This window comes from Myxocyprinus asiaticus, chromosome 40, assembly GCF_019703515.2.
Source record: "Myxocyprinus asiaticus isolate MX2 ecotype Aquarium Trade chromosome 40, UBuf_Myxa_2, whole genome shotgun sequence".
Classification (NCBI taxonomy): domain Eukaryota; kingdom Metazoa; phylum Chordata; class Actinopteri; order Cypriniformes; family Catostomidae; genus Myxocyprinus; species Myxocyprinus asiaticus.
This window is the reverse complement of record NC_059383.1, coordinates 32,812,439-32,834,637: the sequence shown is the minus strand read 5'-3', so window position 1 is coordinate 32,834,637 and position 22,199 is coordinate 32,812,439. Positions and strand designations below refer to the sequence as shown.

The 22,199-nt window shown below is 37.2% G+C and overlaps 2 protein-coding genes and 1 non-coding gene across 3 annotated transcripts; 1 reads left to right on the top strand and 2 right to left on the bottom strand.

Moving 5' to 3' along the window:
• Positions 1 to 610: 610 nt before the first annotated feature.
• Positions 611 to 14,770, bottom strand: nop56 (NOP56 ribonucleoprotein homolog). The gene is made up of 12 exons (XM_051680293.1): positions 14,610 to 14,770; positions 13,650 to 13,739; positions 11,908 to 12,022; positions 11,545 to 11,709; positions 11,134 to 11,332; positions 10,077 to 10,264; positions 9,728 to 9,879; positions 8,968 to 9,068; positions 5,776 to 5,924; positions 5,491 to 5,612; positions 3,422 to 3,571; positions 611 to 3,011 (listed from the first exon to the last, which is right to left on the bottom strand). The coding sequence occupies exons 1-12, from the start codon at positions 14,610 to 14,612 to the stop codon at positions 2,757 to 2,759; spliced, it is 1,689 nt and encodes a 562-aa protein (XP_051536253.1). The 5' UTR covers positions 14,613 to 14,770; the 3' UTR covers positions 611 to 2,756.
• LOC127431380 (small nucleolar RNA SNORD57) lies at positions 3,647 to 3,713 on the bottom strand. The gene has a single exon (XR_007895584.1). It is a non-coding gene; the product is annotated as a small nucleolar RNA SNORD57 (small nucleolar RNA).
• mlnl (motilin-like) lies at positions 14,048 to 19,855 on the top strand. The gene is made up of 6 exons (XM_051680294.1): positions 14,048 to 14,232; positions 17,080 to 17,226; positions 17,408 to 17,530; positions 17,712 to 17,801; positions 18,507 to 18,606; positions 18,697 to 19,855. The coding sequence occupies exons 2-6, from the start codon at positions 17,119 to 17,121 to the stop codon at positions 18,702 to 18,704; spliced, it is 429 nt and encodes a 142-aa protein (XP_051536254.1). The 5' UTR covers positions 14,048 to 14,232; positions 17,080 to 17,118; the 3' UTR covers positions 18,705 to 19,855.
• The last annotated feature ends 2,344 nt before the right edge of the window (positions 19,856 to 22,199 follow it).

Sequence of the window (22,199 nt, the reverse complement as noted above, 5' to 3'; positions counted from 1 at the left end):
GTGCAATACAATACAAAATAAAAACTATGCTTGCATGAGGCCTGAAATCATCAAATTATTCTCCGCTTTCTGACATTAAACCATAGACTTGCGCACATCGCCAGTCAATAAGCACGTCGGTGAAGGTGTTTACATAGGTTAATTGGCAAAAATCTACACTTGTCCATCAGTTTATGCTTAAATGGTTTTGACCTTAGTCCTATAAAGGTCAAACACATTTAAAAGCATCCACATCCTTACACGTTGTCAGCTTAAGCATAATTGTTTTGTCAGAATTACCCTACTACAAGATCCTAATCTATGTATTGTTTACATCATTTGTAAAACTTGATAAATTAAAAACAGAGTTCCCACAACTTTTGACTAATGAACTACCATTACTTGATTAATGTACAGTGACGTATAGAGGTTAAGTATTTTAAAACTGAGCATTTAAGATTTTTCCAGACTTGGAAATCACTATTTAAAAATTCCTTAACATTAAGGAAGTTGGAAACTGTGTATTATGAATACTCTTGACTTGACCATTGTGATATGTAAAACAAAAAATAAATCAATAAAATGACAATCTTCACCAGCTAATTTAACAAATGGTTGGGTCCAGTTTCCATTCATGTTTTAAATGATTTCTTAAATTTAATAAGAAAACAGCAATGTCGGACATGGACTCAGTTTGGCATTTAGCTTTGATTATAAACAAATATTTTAGAGTATGTGAACAGCTCCAGTCATAATCTTGTAATTACAGTAATTTCAACATGACAAACATCGCATGCTCTACAGAATATTTTAAAAGGCCACACAATAAGCATAGCCTAAAATTATTAGAATACAACAGTGGCAGTAATTACAAAATCAGCTTGACAACACCACCACATGCATTATTTCAGATGTTACACATTCATAGAACTGGCAAGATTTTAATTTTGAATATCTACAGCGGTTAAGTAAAACAATATCTGTAATGACTGCAATTAACCAGAAACTCTACCATACGTTATAGCACCTCAAAACTAAGACTTTTAAAGGTACATTTCAGGCTCAATAGAAGTTAGGCTCAATCAACAGAATGTGCTATAATGTTGATCACCACAAAACATTATTTCAACTCATCACTGCTTTTCTTTATTAAAAAAGAAAAAATCTTGGCCACATTCACATCCATTGTAGGTGCCTCACTGTAACTACAGTGAGAAACTTGCAATGAACGTAAATGTGGCCAATTTTTGGAGGGTTTAAAGGCCAAAATTTGAAGCTTATAATTTTATAAAAGCACTTCATTCTTTTAAAACTAATTATTTGAGCTGTTAAATTGTTTAAATTGCCAAGATGCAATGCCAAAGCAGTGGTGTTTGAGGGATCTTTTCAACCAAAAGATTAGGCTAATATATTTCAGGGAGTTCATTAGTCAAGGGCAGTTGGATATTAATATTACAAGATAAAAAAAAAAAACAATTCAAGCTGGTTGACAGCAGACCAGTTCTTGTTTTTGAATATTTTCACATTCTGAATATTTATTTTTACATTCAGATACCATACTATGTATGGGAGTACTTTTGACTAAATATAGGTTACTGTATGGGGGTTCAGGGGTAACCCCATAGACAACATTTTGAAAATGTAAAAGTCTGAATGGACCATTTTTATATTTTCCTAAAGTGATAATCTAATAACAATAAACATCTTAAAAATACTGTTTGCTTAAGTATAAATGGGCCGACTATGAAATAATAGGAACGTTCTCATCAGAAGCAAAGAACTCTACTAGCCAGGCTAGTACTTATTAGTTACCAATTATCTCTATGAATTATAACTAATAATCAGAGATGATGACATCTGATTAATTTTCACAAAATTAAAACAAACTTTGTCATGAAAGGCACGTAACATGCTGATTAATAAAGCTAAATTTAGACAGAAAAAAGGTGACAGTGACACGTGAACTTGTCCCCGTCACAAACCTGCTTTAGCTGAACCGTCCAAGTCATTTATCAGACAGATGAAGATATTTTCACTTTGCTATATTCTCATTTTCTGTAGTGTTTTAGTGAAAGATGCCAGTCTCCATCTATATTGCAGTTCACCGTGTCTCCACTGCTGTTGTTAAAATAACCGCGCCTGGAACTCTACGTAGCCTAATCAGGCTTTATACGACGCCTCATGTATATCGCGAGCGAGAGAGGCAACACGCACGGAGCAGGAATGAAGTGTGTTCGGTGCTTGAGAAATGATATAGCGCTGATCGCCCCGGAGTGCTTGTGGTCTGTATAGCTCTGTTGTTTTGATGCAGTGCTCACTAAAACTGTAGAAAAGTTAAGATAGGACAACCGTTGTCATTATCTCGCAGTCCAGATGGAACCAAACCGGGGTCAGGAATCGGACCGCGATCCGCTAATTGGTGTCCGCTGCTTTAAGGCATCATTTAATCTTTGAGGTGGAAATATGAGTTTTGGATGTCAAGCTTCACATAACACAGTCTTTTGACCGACGCCAAAAGATTGCTATTTTATTAGTACTCAAGGCACAGAGATAAACCACTCGTTCCAGATAAAGGTGCTTTGAGATTCACAGGAAAAAGAGCAAGTTTGTATAAAAGAAACAAACATGTTTGACAACAGTCAATGTATCACTTTTCTTGCGCTTGGCTCACAAACATCTTCAAAAATGTTTGACCATACAGAGTCTCCAACGCTTAAATGAAAAAACTAAAAAAGAAGCTTTACAATACTGAAAAAGTCCTGTCAGGAGGAATTAATTTATTCATCCCCCTCCTCAGCCTTCTTTTTCTTTTTCTTTTTTTTCTTTTCAGTCTGATCGGCTTGTGACATCTCCGTCACCACCTCCTCTTCAGGCTCCGCTTCCACAGCTTCAATCTTCCTCTTCTTTTTCTTCTTGGCAGGCGTGGCCTCTTCCACACCGTTTGTTGTGACCTCTTCCTCTTTTACCTCAGGTTCCTCCACTGCTTGCTTTTTCTTTTTCTTCTTAGCAGTCACCTCTGCATCTCCGTTCTCCTGAAGGTGGACCGAGAGTCAATAACACACAAATGTCAAAATAAAAGAGTTCACCCAAATTTGTCATTTACCCACTCAAGTCACTCCAAACCTTTATGACTTAAAATGAAAGCTCCAAAATATGGTACACGAGTCATATGGGCAACTTTTAAAGTGTTCTGAATCTTTGTGAAGCAAGTCAAACAGGTTTGGAAAAACAATGAGTGCAAGTAAATGACAACAATGATCAATTTCATTAAACTCTGAGAATCTTTTGTCCTGCTCACTTCAGTGATCAAACCCACGGTGTAAGGCCTGTCAATGGTTCGGAGAAGATTTTACTCTAGCATGACAGAAACGAGACGGGTCCACGAGAAGGTCCAGCCTCCAGTATAGCGATGCTACATTTGCTTTAAGACACAGAACATTACCTCAGCTTCTCGATTGGATTTGGCCTTCTCGGCTTCTACTTCCTCTCCTTCTGCTGTGGAAAGAGCCTCTAGTTTCCTCTTTTCCCGCTTCTTTTTCTTCTTTTCCTTCTTCTCAAGCTTCCGCTTGATTTCGGATGCCACCTCATTAGCCTGTGAGACAAACATTCAAGTTACACATTTGCATTTTTTACAAGCCTGGTAAGATTTGAACTATAGGACAGTGCTGTGTCAGGCTCATTAAATCAGTTTTTGCCTCCATGTAGGAGTCAGGGAAGAGTAGTCATCACTCACAGCCCTCTAAAGATACTATGGCTCTGTTCCAAACTTGAGCAAGTTGCCTTGCTGTCTGCATAGGCAGCTACCTAAGGCAGCATCCTAATCAAAATGGAAACTCATAAGTGGGCCCAAACAGAATTAAAGCATGATAAAAATGTGTTAGAGCTGAAAGTATAATAACAATTATATTAATCCAAATTTCAAGAGAATGATAATATTCAATCGATTCCAGTAGCTGACATACACAATGACCACGTTTGCATGCACATAAAAAAGAAACGGAAGACGGTTTATATCCAGGGTTTATGCAGAAAGTGGTATTCTGAAACGTCACAAATGAGAATGGTGCTTTCCTTACACCGTTTAAGAAATTTGAGAAAGCGGTTTAAGCAAGCCAGGTTTCTTCTTGAGAACGCAGCTTATGTGGCCAGGAAAACGCTTATGGCTTGATATACTTCCATAGAAATTCTTGTTTTTCGTTCAAGGGTAAACATTTTGAAAGCCAAGCAATGGTACACTGTTTGCGAACATTCAGACATCCACCACACCGCTGTGGGACAACGTTTAGAGGTACATTTAAATGAGGACGCTCAGAATAACCTAACTAATGTGATAAAATGTGTTAATGACTTTATGCCTTGTGAATTCTACTCATATGGGGTCAGTGAAAAAAAACTGTTTTAACCACTCGACGATGATTTAAAGTAATATATAAATGCAGTAGAAATGTTTTGTCACGTTTAGATTCTGAATACATGGAAATATTGAGCTACTAACACGCTATACGAGGCCATAATATGTGCCGATTACACCGTTATTGTAATTTATGATACTACTGCAAAGTAGGTGTATAGAAGAGTGTTAATGGGGAAAAAAACAGAAACGAATGATAAGAGAAGCATATCTTTGGGCAGATGTGTGAATGGCTTTCGCTGCAGATGGCACATAAATGAATGAGCACTTGAGTATATTTTATTCCTTTTGCAGACTAAATCAAAAAACAAAATTGCATAACATGTTCTTGTATAATGTCTCTACGTGAATAATTGTACAGATGTAGGTCATTTTGTACCAGCTCGCTAATAACTCTACATGCCGATGTGTTCATGTTGACTTATTTTGACTGACTGAAGAACGTAAACAGAATTAGCTGTCAGCCTCAAGGTAGGTGGAGCTCTTGGTCACACCTACCGATGACATGGACCAATGACAACAAGGTGTTTAGCAGCCAGTCAGAAGTTTTCCTAAACGTTTGCCCCAGCGAGCTGTTACAACCACTGAAACGACCTCAAACATCTTTTGGGCCAGATTTTGTTCTAAATGATGTCACACCCGTTCGTTCTTCGATTTCATATGAAGTATATCAAGGCCTTTAATCTGCATTCTTAGAGGTTTTTGAAGAGTGTGAATGTGTGTAGAACAGACAGAATAACTAACATCATAGGATGGAGCAATACATATATATATATATTTTTTTTAAAAGTAATCCGCAGAAAGCTGCAAACAGTGCACGTAAATGGGAACGCCGCTTTCCAGCCTTAAGCAGCTCTCTCGCAATAAACGGCTTTCTGGTGTCCATGCAAACAAGCTTAGTAGCATGTTGCTAAACTAACAACCTGGTACTTTTAAGCACAAATATGTTAAACAAATATTGGGACAAACGGTTCATATTGAGAAATGCAGCAATGCTGACCTTTCACTATGGTTTGAAACAGAGCTTATGAATCTACAAACTTTGTTTTTCTGCTTGTATACACAACATTCCCTGTTTAGAAGAAGGTTCCAGCACTCACCTGTGCAACAGCCTCTTTCATGACATCCAAGTTCTTCCGCGGAGCCTCGCCAGTCTCATAGAAGGCCAAACGTTCTTCAACCTGGTCACGCAGTTTGTCACCAAACACGCAGGTGGGCAACTCTGTGGAAAAGAAATGTAAGCATCAAGGAAACAAGTACTACTGTAAAACAACAGTGTTAAACCAAGAGTTCTGCTCAGGATAAATATATCCTGTTGATGAAAAATAAAAGCATCACTGCAAGAGAGATAAGTGGGATAACAGTATTCTCACTCCAACACTCACCAGAGAAGCAGTCAATGCGTGATGCAATAGTGCACTTGTTGGCCAGGTAACGGGAGATGCGGCCCTTGTTCTTGGCGGCTGCACGCCCGATGAATGTTGAGTGGAAAATGAGACCATACTTTGGTGTGTTTCCTCTGGTCTTCAGTGCCCTGATTTAGAGTGGAGAACAAAAATCCATCTACACAACGCTTTGAGGGTTTATACCCCATTTTTTTACTCAAAATCTAAGAAACCTTTTACACACTAAGGCTGGGCAATATTGAATATTTACATTATATGATATGATAAAATTAAATCTTGAATGTTGCGATTGATTTTGATTAAGTTATTATACCATTTTATTTCCTAAAGTACTGGCGATTCAACATGTCGCAAAATGTGAGAACAAGGCCATTAAGTTAGATGTTTTAATAGCGCCTCTGATTTAAACTACGTAGGGAAAAGGGCACGTACATAGAGCTAAACGATTACGACAAAACCATAATTGTCGATTACTGCCCTTGATAGTGTAATCATGATTTTCTCCACAATTTGGAATGCCCAATTCCCACTACTTAGTAGGTCCTCGTGGTGGTGCGGTTACTCACCTCAATCCGGGTGGCGGAGGACAAGTCTCAGTTGCCTCCGCTTCCGAGACGTCAATCCGTGCATCTTATCACGTGGCTTGTTGTGCATGACACCGCGGAAGACTCCGCATGTGGAGGCTCATGCTACTCTCCATGATCCACACACAACTTACCACGTGCCCCATTGAGAGCGAGAACCACTAATCGCGACCACAAGGAGGTTACCCCATGTGACTCTACCATCCCTAGCAACTGGGCCAATTTGGTTGCTTAGGAGACCTTGCTGGAGTCACTCAGCACGCCCTGGATTCGAACTCACGACTCCAGGGGTGGTAGTCTGCATCAATACTCGCTGAGCTACCCAGGCCCCCTGTAATCATGATTATTAATGTCGATTAAAAGATTAAATTACAGTGATGTCACAAAGTAGGCAACTGCGTGATTCTTCAGAGTAGCAGACTTCAAGGGTGGAAATGAGCAGCACTCCAGTTCCTTTTAAGCATTAAATATTGTAATAATGTTTGTTAACGTTAGGCCTAATGAAAGTTATTTTAAAGGGATATATGTGGTATAGAAGAAATATATGTAGGTTCTTTCTGAACTATTGACAAAACCAGTTTTTACTTCATTCAGTATGCCTGTGTGACATGTAACAGGTTGAAAAATACACATCCCCACGTTTAACACACCGCTAAAGTCTGACAAAGGTGGTATAAAATCAAAAACTATCAGACATGCAATGTGTCTTAACTTCTTAAATTATTGGTCCACGTGCAGCAAACATGACGTATTTAATATTCAAATGTATTAACTGCTAATTTAAACTGACCAAGTTACTTACTGTGTTCAGTAAGCACTATGGTGGCGAGACGGGTGCCCATTCATCCTGTTAGATCTACGATGATGATCTTGTTCTTGTAAGATCATTGTTAGATCATATCTGGCTATTTGCAATTTTGCGATCAGATTGTGTGATTCGTGAACATTTTAAATCTACTAATAGCAGCTGCGGGGCAAATGGGTCTTATTAGAGCAGACACGATGATGGTGATTCAAAACAGCTTAAAACAGTTTAATTTATTGCCGTTTTATACAAATCAAATTCACATTGGCCTGCTTATTAACATGACTAAACTTATAGATTTCTTTTTTTTTTTAATTGTACACAGAATATCTAGCAACGTGACAAACTCTCCCATTACAATGACTTCCGTCACAGGTACTGTTTAAGCCCTGCAGTTTAGTGCGAGCTCACTGATGCTCCGCACAGAGTTCTGCGCTCTCATGAATGCTCTCATTAAAAACTAAGCCATCTAATCCACAAAATCAAGTGTTTTAATTTTGTCGCGTTGGTCATTTGCAGTGTATTTACCATCTACGTTGCAAACGAGTGGCACAGCATGCAATGAATCCAAAATAATTCTAAAGTGCTTTTCGCTTTAATTATACAGCTTCTTTGAGTGTCAGGTGATGTTCCTTCAGTATAAATTTTGGTGTGCCACCGCAAACAGAGGTGAAACAAAGCAAGCTAGGCATCAGACTTTTTAAACTAGTGCATGCAGTTTTTATTACTATAAGGACAGGGGACTAATCAAAGCATCTCTGATTGGCCATTGCCGTTTCATTGGTCATCGGACATGTCTGTTAGAATAATCAACCGCTGCAAAAACATGTTGTAAATAGAAACCATTGACGCAACAGAAGCAGACATAATTAGAACACTGTAATCGTCAGTTTTCACGATTACATTGTCGTGGCAGCCGTAATCGTGATTAGTTTTTCAATTAATTGTGCAGCTCTACATGTACATAAAAATAGTTGACTATTAAAGTTACCAGTACTATTCCATATATAACTAGATGGGTAACATTCATCAATGTTACTTTGATGTTGGCTTGTCAAAGCCTTGTGTGATAAAAAGTGTTACGTTTGATGGACATACAGATATTACAGTACAGCCTGTTAGTTAAATAGTCAGAAAGAAAGAGAGCCACTTAAAGCAGGTCAAAAGGGCTTTTGTGGGTTTGTTTACATTGGAATTTTTGTCTGCTGGAGTTTGAATTAATGAGCATTCCGTTGGCCCATTTGAACGTTCCATTAACTATGGGAATTTCCCAATTTCTTTTAGTTAGAAAAACAAAGACATTGTACACTATTCCAGAACAGTCTAAAGGTATGTGCCGAGTTTGGTGCATGTAGCTTGAAAGTTATAGCTGTTTTTTAAAGGTTTTTTTTTTATTATCCCAAAATATAACTGGTATTGCTGCATTCAAATAGTTGTGTTCATTTACTCCAAAACATTGTGGAAAGCATGCATATCAAAAGGCTGAAAAGGATCTTTTTATCTATATTGCCCAACTCGCTATATTGAATTTAACATTAAATTAATGGTCTACTGAAGATCAAATATAAGAATGTAGTGTTTTGCGGTCTCAACAGAACATCTTCAAATGTATCTACCTCTCTAAACCCTTAGCAGCTGCTCAGACTGGGGGGTATGTGAGATTTGAGTGGGATCATTTTTAAGGTGTGTTCACTGACACCCAATCACCCGCTCCTGCTACGCCCCTGCCCTGCCATCACCGCAGCTGTGAGAAACCCCAGCAGGGACGGGGAGCCCCAGTACCTGAACAGGGCCTTCTCTGCACCCAGGATCTGCACTGTGGAGGCTGGATACTTGGCCAGGTTGGTCAGACTGCCGGCATGAGAGATGAGACGAGCACCAACCTATTTGAGAAAACGGACAAACTATATTGTTTCACTGGGTTTACACACCTTTTGACCAATTAATAACCATAATTTCTTAATGGATTAAGGATTTTTAAAACAATTTATAGAGATGGACTGCAAAAAGTAATTTGAAGCTGATGAAATGAGCACTAAGCTTAACTAGAAACTGTACATTTGGGCAAATCATACCATGCATAAAATAAAACCTATTTTTGGAGCATTAAAAAAAAACTGTGGAAACAGTTTCCACAATTTCCCCCAAATTGCTGCTTTTTAAGAAATAAAAAACTGATTAAAGTAATGAATCATCCTCACCATTTTCTTCTTTATTTGCATAATTCCAACCAATTTAATGTATTTTATGGGGGAGGGGGCTCATTTGTCATGAAGCCTTTGTGGCTGTGATCATTATTTTCATTTTCTATATTCTTTTGAGTTTGGGGTAAAAATTTTGATTTCTTGTGAGCTTTCATCAGATCTGCCAAATCATTAAAATCATGGAAATTTCTGTATTCACTGTTATGACTGTGAGAGGCCTGAAAATCATTCAAATTCCCTGATATTTCCACGTTTTCAATGACCACTGGAATCCTGATTTTAAAGGGGAAGACACAAAAATAAACAATCTCAGCTATGAAGAAAGGTCAAATACATACCACATCGCCAATGAGAGCCGCCAGATTTGGTGCCACCTGGCCCATTTTAGAACGCAGATACTCTTGCAACTCCTGTCTGTAATTGGTGAGGGACACCACACGACTGGAGAAGCTCTCAATGTTGATTAGATCAATAGGAGAGATGTCCATGCCTATGGAATAAAATTATACACAAACTTAGGAAAAATCACTGGAGCACTTCAACTGTCTTGAACAAGAGTGACTAAGAGGTTCAGTTAATGAAGTATGCTGTCATCACATGGTTTCAGTGGATTGACAGATTTTAATAACATCATTACATTTAAGTCAGGTCTAGACCGAGTTCCCCTCCCAACCGAGTCAGTCTTACCCATAGAGCTGCGGGAAGCCTCAAGAATGGCCTGAGCTTTGGCGCTGTCCATGGTGATCTCCTCAATGGCTTCCAGCCTTTCCTCGGTCAGTTCCTTCCTGTTCCCGATCAACCTGGCCAGCTTACAGTACGTGCTGTTTTCACTCACTATCTTTATCAGCTCTGGGAAATGGTAGCCATACCATTCACTGCAAAGATGCAAAGAGAGGAGAGTTAGAAATGCAAAACATCCACTTAAACCTGAAACTACAGCAGGGCAACCGGTAAACTCCATTTTAAAGGGATGTCACCTCCCTCAGGTGGTATTCTGTCCAGTTTGATGGACTGAGCACTCCTAAGGTAGGGTTTTACTGTCCCTCCAGTTTCTGTACAGCCAGTGCATTAGGGGGCGCTGTCTGTGGTAAGCATTAGGAGGCAGCTTGTTTGCATCAACCAATCTTAAGAGTGTCACATGACCTCATTACCAACATGTTTAATTTAGAGAGTGGCATACAGTTATCATCTGGCAAATAAAACTGATTTACCATTTTAATCCAAGGTCTTCAAAGTAATTTTCCAGGTGCAATACAAGGGTTTAAAGCAAGCAAAACCCACAGTTACAGTAAGGCACTTACAATGGAAACGAATGGGTCAAGTCCATAAACATTCAAATACGTTCCGTTTTAAAAGCTTAGCCAAAAGACGTAAACATTATTAGCTTTAACATGATCTTAAAGTAACAAAAAAATTTCAGCCTTTCGTGTGTTGTTCAACAGATCTAATCAGTGTTCAATGGAAATTTATTGTTAGAATAAAAAGCTTTTGTACCTCTTTAAACATTTTTAAAACTCAATTCCCAAGCAAAACAGTAATCCGATGACAAAATAAGGTAAGTAGCAAAAGACCGGTATCGGCCAATTGGTTTTTTTTTGGATTAAAATCTGTATCGGTGCATCCTTACTTTCATTTCATGTTTTTTAACAGAATAGGTTCATATTCTGAAAAGGAAAGTTCATTTAGATCTAGAAAAGTCCAGCCTGGGATTTAGTCTGAAGAAGTCACATGAAAATAAACTTACCGCACACGCATGGAGAACGTATTAATATCCTTGTCTAGTTGGTCCAGGAGGGCGATGGACTGGATGATCATGTTGTCGGCCCTGTTAACATTGAACTTGACCTTGGCTCTGGAGTAGCTGTGACCCAAACCCAGTTGAGCTTTGGACGCTGCCTGTGCAGTGAGGCCCTTGACCAGAGAATGGAAGTGCAGACGCACACCTGTCATTCAAAAGCGGAGGCATTAGCAACAAGCAGTATCATGCTCAAAACCACATTTGTTTATTTGCCTGACTGTTCAGGCTTTTCAGTATAATGCATCAGAAATCAGGTGATCTAGTGACATAATGACAGCAGGCTCTTCAAAATTAAGTAATGCTATGTATTTAAATTGGTATTCTTTTACATTAAGCAGATTATATAATTCTGCTCACCTCTTATTATTTCAGCAACTACGCCTCCTGTTTGAATGGACAGCTCGAGTTCTTCTTGGAGTGCTGCTCCTAGTTTGGCATCAGACACCCCCAACATGGGCTTCTTTTTACCCCCGGACGGAAGGTTGGTTTCCAAGAACAACTTGAGATCAGCATGGACAACTCCTGCCGAGATAACATTTGGAACGGGATGTCAGCAATTGCACGTCAATTTGCACAGCAACATTATCAACTGAACCATTTCTCAGATGATCAGTTTATTGGTATGATGTCATCACAATAACTCAGTGGATTGACAGATTATGAATACATCATTTCATCTGACAAGCAGTTTTAAATGATAAAAAAATAAATAATTTGTACCTTCTGAAATGGCATTGATATTTTCCAGTGCACCCTGGGCGGATTTAAAGGGGAAGAAAGCACTCAGTCTGACCACTGTGCTGAACTTTCCAACATTTAGGACGCTCTCCTCGACCTAGAAATAACCAAAGAGCATTACTACCTTTAACACTTAACTGATGATTTTATCTAAGGCAATTTACAGTAAACATACAGGAAGAATTACCCAGAGGTTAAAGGGATAGTCAATGCAAAAAAGAAAATTCTGTTACCCTAGTAATTAAGGTTAATTTCAAAACCTGTTTGACTTTCCTCCATGGAACACAAATATAGATGAATGCCATAGCTGTACTTGTCCATACAAGCCATGTCAATGAGTGCAGGGGCTGCCAATCTCCAAAATGGACAAAACAGCACCATTAAAGCATCTTAAGCCCAAAATATACTTCGGTCAGAAGTGAACACTAGGCGCCTGTGTACAGGACATGTGACACAAATTTCATCATCAGCAGAGTGTTCGAGCACTGATCAAGCGCTGCTCGATTTTAACCACGCGTACACTGAAAGCGCAGTACGAGCACGTAATTATTTGCACTAATAAGTGGGTCCACAAGGTGGCAACACTCACCATTGAGCCCTTGCTGTCACGAAGCAGAGCTAGAAGATAATGTAGCTAATCGCCGCTAGACAAAGGATGTGCATGTCAAGAATGCGTTAGTGAGGTCAGGAAATACCTGCATTAGTATATCTCAAGTCTGAAGGACAATAAAAGACATCTTTGAGTATAAACTCCTGAAGATTAATAGTCCAGCATCTCATAGCAGTCGTAGAGCGCATGCATCTAACGCCTGTCTATACACGCAAAGTCAAATAAGGCATTCCAGAGATTCTTTTAATTACGGAGATGAGAACCTCTGCGGTTCTATCATAGGAGAGAGCGTAATGGTCAACCAGCGTGTTAACACTTAAGTCACCATTTGCGGATTCCATACAAATGAATGGGGAGAGCAATAAACTGACACCTACCTGTCGCAAAATTGTCCGCATCTTCCCTTATAAAACCGCAATTTTGTCGTAGTAAACGCCACACATAGGTCATTCCAAAAGGCTTTAAAAAAAAAAAAAAAAACACATGTTGAAGATTAGCGGACAGGTGGTCAATTCATTAAGTGATGGGCTGTTTCCTCACAAAAGCAGTTTATTCAGCACACTGAAGCATCTCCTCCATAGACATCCATTCAAAAAAAAAAAAACAGCCTCGTCTCATCGCCAGTTTACCGCCCATAGAATTCCTTTGTGACCGGCAGGTTATGCTAAGCTCATAGGCTCCCCTATTAAAAGGGTTCTGGATATACTTTGAAAGGCAAGCCTTTGACTGTACACAAATGTAGCATTCACGTCAAAACTGAATTATACTTGGGCTTTATAAACCGTAACGCATCCTTTACGGACCTGGTAGTATTCATTTTTATTGAATGTAAAAATGCAGCTCAGACATTCTGCTTAACATCTCCTTTTGTGTTCCACAGAAGAACCCCATACAGGTTTGAAATGATCGAAATGAGAGTATATGACAAAATGCATTTATGGGTAAACAATTCTTTCAAGTGCACTATGGTGATGATTTATGAATCAACCCTAATGGGGTTTTAACATCCTCAACTTACTTTACTATGCCACGCTACCTTCCTACCTACTTAATCTGCAGTGAACAAATTTTCTTCCTAAAAGCTTTGTAATCCATCAAAAAAACAAAAACAAACCTGAGGTAGAAGCATCCCAATCTCTTCAACTTCTTTGACAGCTATTAACGCATATCCAGCTGCATGCTCAAACAGCACGTGTAACAGCACCTGAGAGAGAAAGGTGGGATTATTGATTAGCACTAGAACCATAACATCACTAATTGTAACAAAATGGGACAAAGTCCCAAGTGCTTCATTCTTCATTGAATAACCATTTAATAACATTAATAACCAACAGAATAAAAACGACTGAATCTTCTGAGAAATTCTGTTTTCTATAGGTCAACACTGGCATGTGCATAGGGCACATGGTGTCACCTCATAGTACATATAAGCATTAATCTAGAAACATTAATAGACTATATTTAATAGTATAATAACGTTGCGTAAGCGATATCGCAGATAACAGTAGTTAATAAACTACCCGTGTTTACATTTTATTGCATTATTAGAGTTGCAGCTCGCGGGACACTCATTAGCATGGGTTAGCAGAAAAACACCACGTGCTTCACCAGTGGATCAAATTCACCTTTACAACTTATCGACATCGCATTGCACTACGGGCATAACCAGAACAGAGGCCCAAATACACAAACACGAGGTGAGTGAAATAAAAATAAATAAATAAATAAATAAAAAGTCCATTAGATTAAATATTCGGTGGCCCTTTAGTGGTAGACTGAGGCCTTGTGCTACCGGATTCACATCGTAACATCTCCTTCAGGATACTATAAAACCACATGTATTTTAACTGTGCAATTTGAGCTCAAAATATTGGATACACCATCTTAACACATACTAATAACTTTAAAAAAAAAAACAAGACATTCAAAATCTCCTAAATACCACTACCATCATGCATATTTTAAAGCCGGATTTAAAATATGACGCGACTGGAAACTTTTGGGGGGAAAGTGTCTCTAAAACAGTTATATTTTACTTTCTAAAGAATAAATATAGGAATGCTGCATGTTTTACCATATTTACTGTTTAGGTGCGCCACGCACGAGGGACCGTAGCGTTCCTCCGAACTCCCAAGAACAAGAAAGACCACGCACGCGCCCATGTGCGGGAACCCCACAAGATTCTGCGCATATTTTATCGCGAGATTTCAGAAGTTGCGCTTGAGATGGAGTTCAGCGAAGAAACGGCAGCTGACAGCAGGAAGTGCCTGCCAATGTCTGTCGAAAGAGTAGGAGGAACCTGCTACTGGCACCCACCAATCATAAGCGTCCAAACAGTGACAGCAGCCGATCGCTAAACTTCCAGAGTAACGAATGGCAAACAGATGAATTTTCAGTGTTGTTAGTTCGTTTTTATAAAATAATGGTATGTATAAACGTTGTTAGCATGGTCTCTTTCATTACAAGTCTTGTATTCTGAGTAAGATCATTTGAAGTCTTGAAATGTGAAACTGAACTTGAAATGTTCATTCAGCAATAAAATATTCTAAGGTTAAATAAATGTCCGAAATAATAAATGCACAACAAAATGCTGTCATCCTTCATTGTGACAGCAGGTATAGTAGACTATTCCTATTTTGTATGATATAAATGACATAACAAAAATTACAAAGCATTTCTGCCCAATATTAATATACAGCTATGGAAAAAATTAACATTTTACTCATATGTTTGAGTAAAATGAAAAATTTTGTTTTGTTCTATAAAGTACTGACAAAATTTCTCCCAAATTCAAAATAAAAATATTGTAATTTAGAGCATTTATTTGCAGAAAATGACAACTGGTCAAAATAAAAAATAAATAAAAAAGATGCAGTGTTTTCAGACTTAAAATAATGCAAAGAAAACAAGTTCATGTTCAATTTTAAACAACACAGTACTAATGTTTGAACTTCGGAAGTGTTCAGAAATCAGTATTTAGTGGACTAACCCTGATTTCCAATCACAGCTTTCATGCATCTTGGCATGCTCTTTACCAGTCTTTTACATTGCTGTTGGGTGACTTTATGCCTCTCCTTGTGCAAAAATTCTAGTAACTCGGCTTTGTTTGATCACAAAAGCTTGATCACATTCCAGAGGTTTTCAATTTGGTTCAGGTCATCACCGATCCTCCACCTGGTCGTCTACTGGTTAGACGGAGACCAGGAGATCGGCAGTTACAGAAATACTCAAACCATCCCATCTGGCACCAACAATCATGCCACAGTCCAAATCACTGAGATCACATTTTTTCCCCATTCTGATGGTTGATGTGAACATTAACTGAAGCTCCTGACCCGTATCTGCATGATTTTATGCACTGCACTGCTGCCACACGATTGGCTGATTAGATAATCATATGGATGATTGTTGGTGCCAGACAGGCTGGTTTGAGTAATTCTGTAACTGCTGATCTCCTGGGATTTTCACGCACAACAGTCTCTAGAATTTACTCCGAATGGTGCCAAAAACAAAAAACATCAAGTGAGTGGCAGTTCTGCAAAGGAAACGCCTTGTTGAAGAGAGAGGTCAATGGAGAATGGCCAGACTGGTTCGAACTGACAAAGTCTACAGTAACTCAGATAACCACTCTGTACAATTTTGGTGAGAAAAATAACATCTCAGAATGCTATTCTGAGATGCAGGTTGGTGCTGTTTTGGCGGCACAAGGGGGACCTACACAATATTAGGCAGGTGGTTTTAATGTTGTTGCTTATCGGTGTATAATATGTTTTTACCTGCTGTCCTCGACCCTTAGAACAGGTGGCTTGAGAACCATTGTTTAACAATTCACAGAGTTGTACACACATAAAATGTACACACACAAAAAATGGAATATACAAGAAAAATACAGAAGCATTTTTACAGATATAGAAGAATACAAAACAATCACATCAGTTAGAACAACTATATTCTGAATTATGAATATCCACTACTCTACATGCTGAAAGTACTTAACCAAGAAATCTTCTGCTTTTCTATTGCTCTCAATAGGTATGTCTTTTCAAAGTTCTCTGATCTAAAAATTCCCAGCACTAGAAGTTGCATTTTCCAAGAAAGACTGCTCTCTCTGTCTTGTTAATGCTATCGTGAGTGTTTTGGGAGGGACAAACTGGCAATACAAATCTGATACAGAAAACCTTTTAAGTGTTATGACAGGAAAAAGCACTGGTTGCACACCCATCCCGCCAACAATTATCAGAGAAATGTGCCGTAATTTACCACCCAAAGCAGTAAATACCAGTGTTGACTTAATATCTATAAGAGAGAATTGCATTTATGACTGTATATCCACATCAGATGGAAAAGTGGAATTCTTAGAAACAAGAGGACACACACACTTACATTTATTTAATTCATATGCCTTAATAGTTACATGATAATTATGTGCTTGATATTTTTAAATGCTGCATTTTAGAGTATTCCATAAAACCTATATACAAGTCTAGAATGCCTACAACCAAGTTATGTCAAGTCCTTGTTGTATCTCTTGTCTGCATGGTCAGGGTGGAAGAGTTTATGGAAACATACGTCAGAGATAGTAAATGAGACATCAACGAGATCCCAGAGTTCCTATTAAGCTTGACTGCTCCCTGACCACAAACAGAAACATAAACACTCTGCCACGGACACGACCTGCATGCTTAACCAAGGTAAAATCTCAGCCTATTTGTTTCTCTCAGTTTTTCTGTGTTTTGAGTGAAGAAAAAGGTTTGATGTGTTATACTTACAAAATACTTACATTCATTAAACACTTATCAAGTTAACATTGCACTAATGCTCCCGTGTTGTGTCTACTTGCTGATTTGTCAGTGTATGTGTTTTTCTCCCCAGTCCATTGTAATGATGCGAGGTGCATTGACAGGTCTGGTGTTGGTGTGTTTTGTTGCCCTGCTGGTTGAGTATGCAGAGGCACACATTGCATTCTTCAGCCCCAAAGAAATGAGAGAGCTCAGGGTGAGAGAACCACAGTCCATCCTGACAAATATTAATTTACCTGCAGTAGAACTCTTTGCCACACACTGTATGACCAGATTCAAAGTTTTTAACTGTAATGTTGAGAGAGTTGCATATGCTCTTTTGTGTCTTGCTTTGCTTTTCATTATATAAAATTAACTTTTGGCATCATCTTGAAAAGGAAAAGGAAGGAAGGAAGGATGTTGATCCACGGGCAGCGGGAGGTTTGATTGATGAGATGACTCCAGAAGAGGATGTTGGAGAGTCAGAGGTGAGTGGGAGGCACAAATATACATTTCTTTACAGAAGTCAATTATTTTAATGGATGTGTTGGACCACATATTGAAGGAAAAGTAGCCAACAAGTAGGGTAAGATGGGGTAAGATACCCCCCTTAAGAACAATGTTTATTTACTTTTAAATTGTAACATATATAGATAAAGATTTAGCATGTACAGCATGAATATGCATCATCCAACATATTATCAAGGGAAATAAATAGAAACATTTGCTAATTTTGTTGTCATAGCACAAAATTAAAAAATATGAAAAGGGGCCATCTTACCACACTACTGGGTCAAGGGGCGGGACATTTCCAGGGTCTAATTCTGATGCACAAGCATCACTGGAGTAACCATAATTTGCACTGTGAATTTACTGTAACATCATACATTTAAATTAATGGTTAGATTTATCAAAACATGCTATGAGTAATACAGTAGTAGTCAGATTAGATTACCCCAAAAGTGCATCTAAAAGATGATATTTCTGACTACATTTTTACAGTAGTTGTGTAATTTGTTTTTAGTACCAGATTACATTTGACAAGTTATCTTTCCAACACTGTTTAGGGATTAGTTAAGGGTCGGGCTGAGGGTTATGGATTTGATTGTTTGATAGCAATGTTGTTCCAGGACCAACAAAGTATATTGATTGGTACATGTTGCATAGCTGACTGGTTGTGTTTCTGTGTGAAGGACCAGCATGTTGAAATAGGGTTGAAACTTACGGTTAAAAAGGGGCATGTTGAATCTGTTCTTGGTAAGATGATGCAGAACATCCTGGAGTCAAAGACTGGTAAGCACCATTTAAATCTATTCAGTAAAATCTCCCTGTATTGCACATACACACATGCACCACTCTAATATTTGTTCTTTATTTTGACAGTGAAATAAGACCTGGATATTTATCTGCTTTGAACGACAATTGCAGCCAGATGATTCAGCACGATTGCAAGCATTAACCTTTTGCCTACAAATGTGTAGAGAATCACAATAAAATAAGTGCGTGCAAATTTAGATTTTAGTCATCAATTAGTATGAAAAATTTAAATTCATCATTTGCGCACCCTCATCTTGTTTTAAACCTGTATGACTTTCTTCCATGGAACACAAAAGGAGATGTTAGGCAGAATGTTAGCCTCAGTCACCATGCATCTATGAATGTATGGAAAAAAGATGCAATGAAAGTAAATAGTGACTGAGATTATCTTTTGTGCTAAATTGTCATTTTTGGGTGAACTACTGTATCTCTTTAAGTAATTTAATTTATGCAATGAACAGCATGCTAAATCACTGTATGCCTATGTGTTCTTTTAAATGTATATTTGGCTCTAAATTTAAATTGACCATGTTCTCCTGTACCTTATCTCAGAGTCACATCATTATGTAACATGAACTCTTTGTTAATTTATGCCCTTAAAGGAGTGTCACATGATCCAATGCAAATGTCTTTGGAATTTGATAGAACTGGAATATTCTGCAAGTCTTCCTCTGAAAATTGACACCAACCATATACTAAATTCCAATAAAGACTATTTTTCTTTACACTCAATAAATCATTTTAAGATTTACGCATTTTAATTTAAATTCAAAATCCCATCAAACTGAACTGAGTAATCTTTAACAAAATTAAATTAAAAAAAAATAAAAACTACATATTTAAAGTTTAATTTAAATATTATATTAAATTAAATCATTTAATTTAGCTACAAATTACACCATTTAGATGACGGAATTTTGTTATGAAATTTAAATGCGTAAATCTAAAAAATAGGCTAAAATGTTTTTTTTTTTTGTGTGTAATATACTTAATATACAATATGGCATCTGATTGAGCCTGAATTAATACTGTAGACAGCTGTTTCACAACAAATGTTTACATATTAATAGTACTGTATTAATAAATATTGTCATTTAATATACAAAATGTCTATGATAAACTTATTTCAACCTTATTTATTTATTCCACAATAGCCATTAAAACCTTAAGGGACAACATGTTTTTGTGCAGTCACATGCGTTCATGTATGTGTGAGTTGTTAAATGTGTAGGTGTATGTGAGTTGAAGGTTCACAGTGATCTCACTGTACATGGTGTCTAGTTGTACTGTAAAAAATGGTAACCTGTTTATTGTTGTTTTGTTGCTGTAACCTCATGAAGTCAAGGTTGATTTCAAACATGTTCATTTTTTACTAGAAACAGTAGTGGTTTTAACCACCACGCAAGCACGTTAGAAGCCACTGGGGTCGGGACAGGTGAGTTTTTTAAGTAGGGTTCGGGTTTGTAATTTATGGAAAAAAAAAAAAAAATAAATAAATAAATATATATATATATATAGATAGATACGCGCTGTTTCTTCAGTGTCTCACGGAGGACTGGTACGGAAGCTCAACCGCAAGGTGAAAAAAAAAAAATAACAAAAATAAAAAATAAGAGTGAATAAATAAATAAATAAATAAATAAAAAAGAATAGTGTTTCAGTTCCTTCCTGAGCCTAAGTCTTACATTTTTTTCTCTGTTCCTAATTTTTTTCTCTCTCTTCCTACATTTTTTTCTCTCCTCCTAAAATCTTTTTTTCTCTCTTCAAAAAATATTTTTTCCTCTCTTCAAAAAATATTTTTTTCTCTCTTCAAAAAATGTTTTTTTCTCTTTTCAAAATGTTTTTTTTTTCTTTTCCAAAAATGTATTTTCTCTCTTCAAAAATTTTTTTTTTCTTTCTTCAAATTTTTTTTTTTTCTCTCTTCAAAAAAAAAATGCATGCGGTACCAACCTTGGCCACCAGGTGCCACTATCAGTAAACATGTATTCTTATGCTTTTAATGCTGAAAAAAATGTAAGACTTAGGCTCAGGAAGGAACTGAGACACTATTTTATTTTATTTTTTTTTTTTTTATTTTTTTTTTTTGTCACCGTTATTTTTTTTCCACCTTGCGGTTCAGAGCTTCCGTAGACTGGCACATTTTTAGAGACTGTGTCATGTTAATAAGAGCTTCAGGTTTCAAAAATGCATGCCCAGACACCTGCGTTCTGTTTCAGTCGTTGCACTGTGTCTAGACTGTTTTTATTTTTTTATTTTTTTTATTTTTTTTTATAGCGCAGGTGTCACAAAGATTTAACGTTCTGAACAAGTTCAGGTTGCAAAGAGGGGACTGTTACAATGTTTAACATTATTCCAGATTGTTCTGCAACAAGCAGAGTTTCAGCGCTTGATAAACGGCAATGTTTTTTCCCCGTCTGCTCTAGTGCTGAGGGGCTGCTGTGCCTTGTATGCAGGGTTGTGAGGGTTACTCTTGAAATGTATTCCACTACAGATTACAGAATACATGCTGTAAAATGTATTTTGTAACTTATTCCGTTAGATTACTCAAGGTCAGTAACATATTCTAAATACTTTGGATTACTTCTTCAGCACTGGTAGATTTTGTTCATTTGTTTTGACTATAAAAACTCTGCCAGTACAGTAAGACAAAATACACATGTTAAAAATACATTCTCTGAAAAACCTAAATATCTTATGCAGTGTTGTTTCTAAAACAAGATAAATCAAATTGATCTTGTTTTAAAGATTTTTAGATATTTTTACAGGAAAATAATACAAAAATTATTATCAAGAATACGATTTCTGCCCTAATATCAAAGGTCTTACTAGAAAAAAGAAATTATGATCCAATGTGAATTTTCTTGATAAAAAAATATGATCGTTCTGTAACAATTAAGACAATGTATTTACATGCATTGTATTAGTATGCAGGTTACCTTTAAGACACTGACCATCTCATTTGCATATGAGTGTGTTGTGTGATTAGAGAGTTACTCAGTCTATGTGCAGGTGCAGGAGGTTGATGACCGTTATGCTCTCCCTGACCTTTATTATACTTTTATGTTTTGTGACGCTAATGGTTTGTTAATTTTCTCACATATGAGAAGAGCGTGCAGCCTGTGTATCTGAAAATGTAAAGTAATCTCTTCAGTAATCAAAATACTTTTTGAATGTAACTGTATTCTAATTACCAATGATTTAAATTGTAACTGTAGTGGAATACAGTTACTTATATTTTGTATTTTAAATACGTAATCCCGTTACATGTATTCTGTTACTCCCCAACACTGCTTGTATGTTTATTGTTACAATACGAACATTGCCTATGATGCTCACATAACATACAGCCTCAGCATCAGAATATAAACTCCAGGTGAAAGTAAATAAGACAGAAATATATTATATATTATTAATATATTGTATACAACAAATCCTCAAAGTAATAATAATACTGTATCTGTATAATAATGACAAACTGGACAACAATAAATAATTGTTGGGTTATAAAAATTAATAAATAACAACTGAATTCCAAAATGTTACTGGGTGAAGTAGTAGGTTTTGCTCAC